The sequence below is a fragment of the Amphimedon queenslandica genome, unplaced genomic scaffold (genome assembly GCF_000090795.2).
Source record: "Amphimedon queenslandica unplaced genomic scaffold, v1.1 AMPQUscaffold_12257, whole genome shotgun sequence".
Taxonomy (NCBI): Eukaryota; Metazoa; Porifera; class Demospongiae; order Haplosclerida; family Niphatidae; genus Amphimedon; species Amphimedon queenslandica.
The window spans coordinates 7001-17534 of NW_003547505.1; the positions used below are offsets into that span (position 1 = coordinate 7001).

The 10534-nt window shown below is 30.9% G+C and overlaps 2 protein-coding genes across 2 annotated transcripts; one reads left to right on the forward strand and one right to left on the reverse strand.

The window, feature by feature from the left end:
* Positions 1–3: 3 nt before the first annotated feature.
* Positions 4–7124, reverse strand: LOC105314930 (protein fantom-like). The gene is made up of 15 exons (XM_020004348.1): positions 6998–7124; positions 6244–6362; positions 6063–6106; positions 4706–4931; positions 4144–4199; positions 3554–3601; positions 3405–3452; positions 3151–3223; positions 2985–3067; positions 1910–2015; positions 1334–1408; positions 1207–1278; positions 950–1023; positions 259–419; positions 4–113 (listed from the first exon to the last, which is right to left on the reverse strand). The coding sequence occupies exons 2-15, from the start codon at positions 6355–6357 to the stop codon at positions 4–6; spliced, it is 1290 nt and encodes a 429-aa protein (XP_019859907.1). The 5' UTR covers positions 6358–6362; positions 6998–7124.
* Positions 7125–7162: 38 nt separating this feature from the next.
* Positions 7163–9544, forward strand: LOC100641352 (NEDD8). The gene is made up of 5 exons (XM_003390615.3): positions 7163–7282; positions 7333–7350; positions 7439–7468; positions 8814–8872; positions 9273–9544. The coding sequence occupies exons 1-5, from the start codon at positions 7265–7267 to the stop codon at positions 9379–9381; spliced, it is 234 nt and encodes a 77-aa protein (XP_003390663.1). The 5' UTR covers positions 7163–7264; the 3' UTR covers positions 9382–9544.
* The last annotated feature ends 990 nt before the right edge of the window (positions 9545–10534 follow it).

Genomic DNA, 10534 nt, shown 5'->3' on the forward strand with positions numbered 1-10534 from the left:
GTATCAGCATGATAATTCTTCGCTGTGTATGTGTAAATTCTCAATTACTTTCTTCAACAGTGTGTGTTCATCTTTTAACTGTAAGATTTGCTCCTCCAGCTTTAGTCTTAACTCTTTAAGGAGAAAGAGAGACAAAAGTAGAATGGAGTGAGAATTACAGTTCATGTACTACAGAGCACATCTTATGCTTTACAGGTACATGTACATACATGCACATGTAAAAAAGTACATGTACATACATGTACATGTGTAATGTACTTTTTTCTTTCCTAAGTTCATCTATTGTTCTTTGTGTCTCTTCTCTAGTTTCATTCAATTTTTGTTCATAATGAGTTCTCATGTCACTAGTAATCCACTCACTAACTCCAGTATGCTTATCATCAGTAACACTACCAGTATCACCAATTGACTTTAATAAACTAATAAATAAAAATAATAAATGATTTACAAAAATTATTATACCACATGGCACATGCATGGTTATGGGAGATTAATTTTTGCTGTCAGTAAATTCTTTAATGCATAAGACAACATCTTATAGAGCTTATGTAAAACTAATTTCTCTGAACGGTAAGTACACTAAAATTTGTTACATCACAAATTTACAGGAAATTAGTGTGGTAGAAAATTTTTGTGTTTTAAATTGTGCTGTGATTTAATTTTTACTAAATAAGACTGTGTCATGTATTATTGAATGTGGCATGTACATGTAATTTATATGGGTGATCTAATTTTTTGCGCAATTCTAATTCAGTAAAATTTAAATCACAGTAAAAATTTCCAGATAGACGGTATATGTACATGTACATGTACATGTGTAAATGTACACGTATACTTAATTAATGTCAAATTAAAATTTTGTCATCAAAATTATGAAGAGCTATAATTATGGAGTGCACACAGACAAACATGTACATGTACATGTGTACATGTACATGTGTATGAGTACCTTTTAGTAAGTCTGTCATTTCTCTGTTTTAGCAGTTCCTTTTCATATTTCACATCAGTTAATATATCTTGTAACTAAATAAAAATAAAAATAAAAATAAAAGTAAAAAAATAATAATAATAAAGATGAATAAAATGACAGAGAAATCCCTAATAAAAAATACTATACATGACATATTATTGTACATGTACATGTACATGTACATGTACATGTACTGTACTACAAAATGCAGTATTATTATTACTATGTACATGTACCTCTGCCAGTGATCGTTTCTCAATAGAACATTCCTTCATTTTACTCAGCAAATCTTTACTAATCATCTGCTCCTACAGTATGTACATGCACATGTACATGTATACATGTACAGTTAATTATTATTACTTCATGTAGTTGAGTCTTTAATCCAGTAACGTCAGTAGTGAGACTTTTACACTTATTCCTCATAATTGTTAATTCCTGAAAATAAATAATACTATATGTTACGTACATGTACATGTACATGTAACTATGTGCAAAAGGTTAAAAAATGCTGAAGTAATGGTGTGGAAAAATTTTGAGGTGTTTCATTTTCAGTACATATCACTCAATGTGGAAAATGTTTAAATTCTGTGCGTAATTACGTCAAGCACAAACTTACATGTACACGCATGTACCTTAGACTTAGTACATGCACATGTACATGTACATTGCATGTGTAGTTGTGTACGCATTATGTAAATGTAATAAAGTCTTCTAAATTTACTGTATACATGTACATGTAGATGGAAAATTTGGTTGAATAAAATTTAGAAACTTGAGGTCTCGGTAGCAGTCAAAATTTTACCAAAATTTTAACTGACAATTAAAGCTCATTTAATCTAATTGGCAAAATTTTGTTGACAATTAATCCATCAAAAATACATTACAATTTTATCAGTAATAATTGTGTACATGTAGTACATGCATAAGTATATATACCTTTTGCAAAGATTGACAGTTAGTAGTTGCTTGTTGTAGTGAAACTGATTTAGATTGAACTTCCCTTTGTAATCTTATCTTCTCAACATCTTCCTCAAGTATATGCCTGCATATAAAATACAATAATAATATAAAATAAAAGTACCATATTTCCTTAAATACATGTAAAAGCCCAGGCATCTATTTCCTAAAATGGTATTTGGACCTCAAAAAATATTTAAAAACTTAGTCCCAGAGTGGGATTCAAATCGATGACCTCATGAACTTGAGGTCAGAAACTTCAGGCAGTATCCACAAGACTACTGAGTTACTTCAAGGCTACATTTGCGTATTTATACTTGAATTGTATTGCTACCCCGGCGTTCATTCGCATGCAGCTTCTATTTAAGGAAATACAGTACAATTGTACAAAGTACATGTACATAAAGTACTATTAAGCATTGGTAGTCAGTCATTTGAAATCCTACATTTGTACTTGCAATACTTTTTTGACCAATTGGCACAGAGTGAACCTTATACTTTTTTATAAATACCATGTACATATACATGTACATACATGTATGTTTTATTACATGCATGTTTTTTTTACCAACGGCACACGTAAGTACCTTATATACATGTACATGTACATCAGGTACAGTGTAGTAAGTCATAAAAAACTATTGCATTAAAAACCATTGCTATATTACTACAATAGATTAATCTTTTCATTATTCTATTTTGTTATTAAAATATGGACTCAGGGCTGTGACTAGAAGTCAAGCCCTTCCAAAAATTGTAATTGCAATTCAAATCTAATAAGAAGCCGATAACAGTGAATACTACCATTCCATCTTTAAATACCAGTCAAACTATGTGAGGCTATCGTGGGTTGCCCCAGTTGCTATGGTAATTAACATTACACATCCTCTAAATGCACAATGTAACACATCAACAAGTTACATACAGTACATGTACATGTACATTGTATGCATGCATACATGCACTTATAAGTTACAATGTACATGTACAGGTACATGTACAGGTACAGGTACATGTACCTGTAGTCCTGTACATGCATAAAACATACATGTACCTTTGCTTGTCATTAATGTGTATTTGTATTTTCTCTTGTAGTTTCAGAATAGCCTCCTCATGTGATACACTTTGCAGCCTATTCTGTATTTATATGTATAATAAAAATAACAACACATTAATGGTATTTATACACTGTACATTAATTAATTAATTATTATTATTACATTTTCCTCTAATCTGTCACACTCAGTCTTTAATACGGTGAGCTCTTCTTTCAATTTTAAAACGATTTCTTCTCTAGAAAAATATAATGAGAAATACATGAACATGCACATGTACATGCATAATGAGGAAACAATTAAAACATGTACTGTACACTGTAGATCATAGACAAAATATTAAAATAAAAATACTTTTGTTCACGTACACTAATATGTACATGTACATGTGCATGTATGTACATGTATAATTCACTAACAGTTCTACATTGTCTTTACGAGCAACTTCCAACAAACTATGTCCATACCTGCAATAATCAATACAATACATGTATATAGCAATAATAATAATAATAACAATAATAATAATACATGTACATGTACAATTGTACATGTACATGTACAGTACCTCAATGGGCCACCAGGAGAGACTTGAGTACTAGTATTGGCTGTTTTACTATAAATTAATATATGTAATATGGCATGTCAATTAACTATAAAATATTTAAAGTATGGTAACTTCAAAGCCATTTTCTGAAAAAAAACAACCATGGGCTGTAGCCTTTGCTTTTTTCAAAAATTGGCTCATTTTTTAAAATGCTCATAACTCAACAATTACATGTGTAGCTGGAAACAGCTCAAATTTTCTACAGCACCAGGACATCAATATGTATCAAAATGTAATAAAAATTTTAGTGATTTCCGAGCCAATTTTTGAAAAAATCATGGGCTATTGCTTTTTTTTCAAAAATTGGCCCTTTTTTAAAATGCTCATAACTCAAAAATTATTTCTAGGAAAGAGCTCAGAAAATCTAATAAAAATATTGGTGAATTTTTTAGTAGAAATTAATAATTAGTCAAAATTTATTGGTAATTTTGTGCCACATACAATGTACAGTTTGTATCATTGGAATGATACAAAATTGTGGATTTAATATTGAAATTGCCAATAATTCATACCAACAGTTCATTTGTACAATAGAAATACATATACCGTACCTTTTATATGACAGTGTCTCTGTAGAAAAGGAAAGAGATTTCCGTCTTCCTAAACCCTACAATAATGAAAATAATAATAATGATAATAATAAGTCCTAATGATACATGTACATACACAATTATACATACATTCTGTCTTCCATTACTATTATAAATACATGTACACTGTATTTGTACATGTACATACATTCTGAACTACCACCAGTCTATAATGTACATATACATGTATTTTATTTTTAGCTACTTCAATAATAATAATGATGATGATGATGATGACGACAAGTATGTACATGTACATGTACCATATAGTGGGAAATTTTGGAGAGGCTAAAATTTGGCAAATTGCTAAACTTTGGTGATTGGTGGATTTTTAATTTGGCGAATTTGTGGCCACGTGCCATTGAGCATGTGTATAATGGCTCGAAATGGCAAATTTTATATTGGCATATGGCTATCAAAATGCCAAATTCGCCAAATTTAATCCCCTCCAAAATTTCTCCCTATATGGTAATATGACTAATATCACTTATAAATAGTTGTTATATCAATTATCATTCCTCACTGAGTTAGTCTTTGATGTCACATGACCATAAGGTGTGGCCCGTTTCCATGATAATGCTAGCTGTTGCTTCAGTATTGATACCTTTCCTCTCAGGTGTGCATTTTGAGTCTCAATTTTACTCAGTTTACCAGTGACCTCGTGCAGTTTCAGCTCTAATTCATCAGCCTCACCCTCTCTCCATGTTCTCTTGTTATCACTTGACAGTTTTATTAACTTTGTACCCAATCTACACATGTACATGTACATCATACCGTAGGGCGCCTTTTTTTTGAGGGCTATAAATTTCGCGGATTTCGCGATTTTTTTAAAGATTCGCGAAAATTACTTTCGCGAAAATCAAATCAATATGGTACAAGATGGCAGACGGCATAAATTCGCGAAAATTAAATCCGCGAAATAAAAATCCACGAAATTCATAGCCCTAAAAAAAAAGGCGCCCTACGGTAATTAATAATGACACATTTACATTACATGTACATGTACATTAAGGCTTTACTGCACATTATCATTACATTACCATAATGTACATGCATTAAAAAATGAAATAAAAATCTCATAGTCAATTTTGCCAAAATCTCCAGTATGGCCCAACTTAAAAATTCACAAAAATCTACATTTGTAATTTTGACCAGAATCAGTTAAAAGTTTCTACACAACTTATGTACATGTACATGTACATGTATATGTATTAGGAAAAATTATAAAAATGACAAATTTTCTTTTTTTCAATAAATTGGCTGGTGAGACAAGGGCTTTGGCCCAGTTTTTTAAGAACTTTAAAATTCATTAAAAATCTACTTTTATCAGAATGAGCTCAAACTTTCCACACAACATAGGAACATGTGCATGTACATGTATACATACAAAATGTATGTATTAGAAAAAATTATAAAAATGGCAAATTCTCAACTTTTCAGTTTTGACAAAAGTTGACTAACATGCACATGTACATGTGTATGTATCAGGAAATGCTGTACAATAAGAATTCTTTCCTTTTCAATTTTGGCTAAAAATGGGTTTCATCATGTAGTACATGTACAATCACATGCATATTATCAAGAGTGGACAATTATATATGTGCATGACCATAATTGACAAAAGGTACCTTGTGGTGAATTTGTTAATTCATCATTATAATGAAAAATTTCAACCTGTAAGTGCTCTGTTAGACAACCATTGTTTCTAGAAGTTACATCATAACTTTTTGCATCCTCTTGAGTAATTTAATAATAAATGGAGCTCAGGAAGTTGGATTTTTTGGCTATAAAGACAAATTTTACTACCCGCCATAAGGTTCCTTTTATGGTCACATATGTATATACATGTACATACAGTACAAACTTTACGAAGGAATTACCTCTTCATTTTATCTTCTTGTCCTTTAGCATGTTTCTTCAACAACTAGAGGGAGAGGAAGAGAAACAGTATCAAATATTAAATTACTCATAATAACATTAAAATCATCTCTGATGTGAACTGATGGTGTGTGAGTGTGTGTGTGTGTGTGACAGTGTGTGTGTGTGTGTATTAATAATTACAATATTCTCTTCATATAGTTCAATGTATTTATCCTCCAAGTCAATCCTGTCCATTAATGTTATCTTTCTCTTAGTCCTGGGATCAATTCTACAGCCTTCACTAACCACTGACATTTTAACTAAAAAGAAATTGAGTTTCAAACTTTATCAAACCGTAAATTGTACAGGTAGACTCAAAATATTGGCAGGAAATTGAATACATGAATAAAATCTACATGTAATTCATTTTGTTCAGTTCATTCAGAAACTCCTTAATGACATAATAAATGTACAGGTACAAGTAGATATGAAATTAGATGTACTAAATGTAAAAAATTAATTACTATATAGCGGAAAATTTTGATGGCCCAAAATTTTTGTGGATTTTGCAATTTTTTCAAAATTCACGAAAATATAATCCACGAAAATTGATTTAATATGGTTCAAGATGGCCGAAAAGTAGAAAACCACAAAAATTAAAGCTAAAAAATTAATTTTTGAACAGATCCACGAAATTTTTGGGCCACAAAAATTTTCCGCTATATGGTATAAAATTACATGTACTAAATATTTCACAAAATCTGGCCAACTTTTCCATCTATATTGTAAGTGAAAAATGAACACAAATGAAGGGAGGGCCACTTTAAATTAGTCTGGTATGTACAATTATAATACATCACAAGGCAACCATTCCAACATCAGTCAACTGAACCAGAAGCATATTAAATTAAACATGATTGAAACCGGCTATACTATTCCATCAACTAATATGTACCTTCCTTGTTTCTTCCTAATGTATCCTCTTTAGTATTGATCCACCTTCTGGCCACCAAACACGAGGAATTCCTCTACCTTAGAGTATCTTTGTTGCTTCGGGAGGCGGGACAATATCTTGTTTCTATGGCAATAATTAAAATGGGCGGAACTTAAATTTAAACCCCGCCTAGATCTAGATCTAACCACTCCCATACACAAAGGTTTACTGCTTCTGTGCTTCATCATCTTTTATTTCAACTTCTAGGACTATCTTTCTTCTTTCAAGATGTTAATCAAAGTCAAGGTAAGGTTATTCAGTATTAGATCATGTACCTTTATTTTATCAATTGTTAGACACTGACAGGGAAAGAAGTAAGGAACAATAGATCAATATTATCATACTTCCTCCTTCTTTGTCTCTCCCTCTCTCTTTCTTTTCTCTAATTCATTCTTTATAAAGATTGATATTGACATTGAACCAACTGATAAGGTAATTTTGTATTATTGTGACCATTGCAAATACACAGTACATTTCGTTTCTTGAGAGGGTGGGTAGTATTATATTTAATGTATAATTAATACAATGATGAATAGTGATACAGCACCATGTGGGTGGGACACCTATCATCAATGGAGTACATGTAAATTAGATAATTCCAATTGCCATTTTGCTATGGCATGGGATAACATGTAGCTAGTTTTGTACATTAGTTTTCAAAGGTTCAATGTTTTATATTTTGTCCCAAATTCTTTAAAAGTTAATACTTGTGTGTATAGTTAAAGAATTTTTGTTTTCCCTGATACATACATGTACATGATGTTTTTATGTTGACAACTTGTGTACAAAGTTTAAGCCGATTCCAATCAAAATTGGATTTTTTTACAAATTTTAAAAGTCACTCAGAATTAGGGTCATAGTCCCTGTACTCTAGTACAGGGTTTTTTGATCAAATTTTGCAAAAATTGAAAAGCAGAGAATCCTATGTTTTTATAATTTTTTCTGATGTATATGCATGTTCTTATGTTACGTAAGAAGTTTTATTTGATTCCAATCAAAATTGGATTTTTTATGAATGTTTTAAGTTGCACAAAAATTGGGCCAAAGTGCCAAATTTCACCAAAAATGAAAGGAGAGAATTCTCAGTTTTAATAATTTTCCTGATACATGTACATGTACATGTTCTTATCTAGGTATTACATGTAAGTGTTAAAATTTTAATGCACAGCAGAGACAACGAAATTAATACCTCACAAAAATTATCAACTATAATAGTATATGCCTTGTTTAATATTATACTACATGTAAGTATATGTATAGGATAAGGCACATGTGTACATGTACATGTATGTACAATTTTTATAAAGATCTCTCAACATAATGTACATCGACATGCTTCAATAAGTTTACATTGACCTTTTTAAGTGAAATTTGCACCTACACATGTACACATGTACAATGTACATGTAATTTCCACACCTACATACCTACCTTTAGGTGAAAATCATGCACTTATACATGTGCTTGCTTTATTAATTTACAATGATAATAGTTAGACACAAAAAATAGTTAAGACAAAAACCTTGTTAGGTTATTGATTGTGTGATGTGCATGTACATGTACATGTACAGTGTATATGTATTAGTGTGATAATAATTATGTTTTCTTAATTTTGTATTTATTTTTATTGCTCTTCCTGTTCCTTATCCCTACTCTCTCCCTCTTCCCTTTTCATACTTATTCTGTTATTTTTATACTATTATTGTAATTATAATACTTATTACAACAATAATATTTTACGTTTTATTAATTATTTTTATTATTGTACTTATGAAAGGTTGAGAGGATTAAAGAAAGAGTCGAAGAGAAGGAGGGTATACCACCACCACAGCAGAGGTACATATATACTATAATATTTACTTACACTGTTATTATACATGTAAAATGTAAATGCTATTCTACATGTACATGTCATGTATGTGTGAAGCTACAAAATATGTTATTAAGGCCATTTTATACCACTCTGCTTCACCTAATCCACATTGGTTATGAAGCTTATGCTATTACCATTATCAGGTTTTTACACTAATCCAGTAGCTGTATTTTTATTTGAATTAATTTTATCATTAATTTTTACGGTATTTTTTCCTTTGTCTAGATTTCATAGGCATTTTTGTGTTTTAAATTTTTAGTGATACCCTTAGCCAACCAAAAATTAATTTTGTAAAAAACAGTACTGTGTAAATGTGGCCTATAATAATATTTTTATGTTGTTACACTATGCTATTCCTTTTAGATTAATATTCAGTGGTAAACAAATGAATGATGATAAAACAGCTGCTGATTATAAGATACAAGGAGGTTCAGTTCTTCATCTTGTGTTAGCTCTAAGAGGAGGTCAATGATAAAAGAACAAAACAGACACTGTACCTACATGCATTACTATTATTAAGTTGTGTTGTTTCAGTCACATTAATTGAGTATTGTTGTTTGTCTTCTCAGTTCTTTTAAATTTTATGACAATTGTCTTGCTTGAAGTAGTAGACATTCATTACAGTTTATTAATAACCTCTTGTTGAGTGATTGTGAACGTTAAAGTGATAGGTATACATTAACAATAATATGTAACTCTATATACTTAGTTCTGGATAAATCTACCTCCAAACAAGTTAATCACAATTAGTGGTATTACCATTATTATTACTGTCTAGGGGGTATATTTCACAGGGATTTAACTTCGCTAATTTCACAGTTTTAAAAAATTCGGGAAAATTTTTATTTATGAAAATTATTTTTTATCATACTAATAATGGTCAGTAGAAGAAAAACGCAAAAATTTTTTGTGAATAGGTTGAAAGGTGATTTTCGTGAAATATTTTCCTTGGAAATATACCCCCTATAAAGTATTATTAATTGGTACTGTATTATCAATGCTGATTAAATTTATCAATATGCATTAAAGTGTGAAAATCACACTTCAGCTTTCAAAAATTGGCAAAACTGAGCCTCTTCTGTTTAAAAATGGCACTTTGATTTTAATTATAAAGAAAATTTGTATGCACCTATTTTTATATAAAGTTTGCATCTAAAAATAATGTTTAAAATAAAAATTTGGAATAAAATCAAACAAAAATTAACATAAAAATTGTTAGGGGAACGTTGATGACACACCTAAAATAGATTTTATGTGAAAATTGCACTTATTCTTAATCAAATCTCTCAGGTTTTTATTCACAGGCTCACAGCCTCACTTCTGAAGCTGTGATTCCCGGTATATCCCGGCTGAAATTACTACGCATGCGCAGAATAGTCACACGTGGTTGAAGACGTCAACTGAAGACGTCAACTCAACTCGTCAAGGCAAACTCAAAGAGAAAGAGTGAGATCGAGAAGAAGATGCGAAGATTCAGAGGCTGCGAAGCAGGCAGTGCTAGGTAGCAACTTCATAAGTTCATTGCTCGTCTAGTCGATGCTGTAGCCGTGGTTCAAGATGACGGACTTATGAAGGACATCCTGCAAACTGACACGTGGCCAGCTCACTCTTTACTGAACAAACTG

Excerpts from the sequence above, each read along its gene's own strand:
- LOC100641352 (XM_003390615.3), top strand. Across the intron at positions 7,469-8,813 it reads ACATTGAACCAACTGATAAG|GTTGAGAGGATTAAAGAAAG; the intron begins GTAATTTTGTAT and ends TACTTATGAAAG. Across the intron at positions 8,873-9,272 it reads ATACCACCACCACAGCAGAG|ATTAATATTCAGTGGTAAAC; the intron begins GTACATATATAC and ends TATTCCTTTTAG.
- LOC105314930 (XM_020004348.1), bottom strand. The coding sequence starts at position 6,357 with ATGTCAGTGGTTAGTGAAGGCTGTAGAATTGATCCCAGGACTAAGAGA. Across the intron at positions 4,932-6,062 it reads CAAGAAGATAAAATGAAGAG|ATTGGGTACAAAGTTAATAA; the intron begins GTAATTCCTTCG and ends GTACATGTGTAG. Across the intron at positions 4,200-4,705 it reads TGACATCAAAGACTAACTCA|GGTTTAGGAAGACGGAAATC; the intron begins GTGAGGAATGAT and ends TCATTATTGTAG.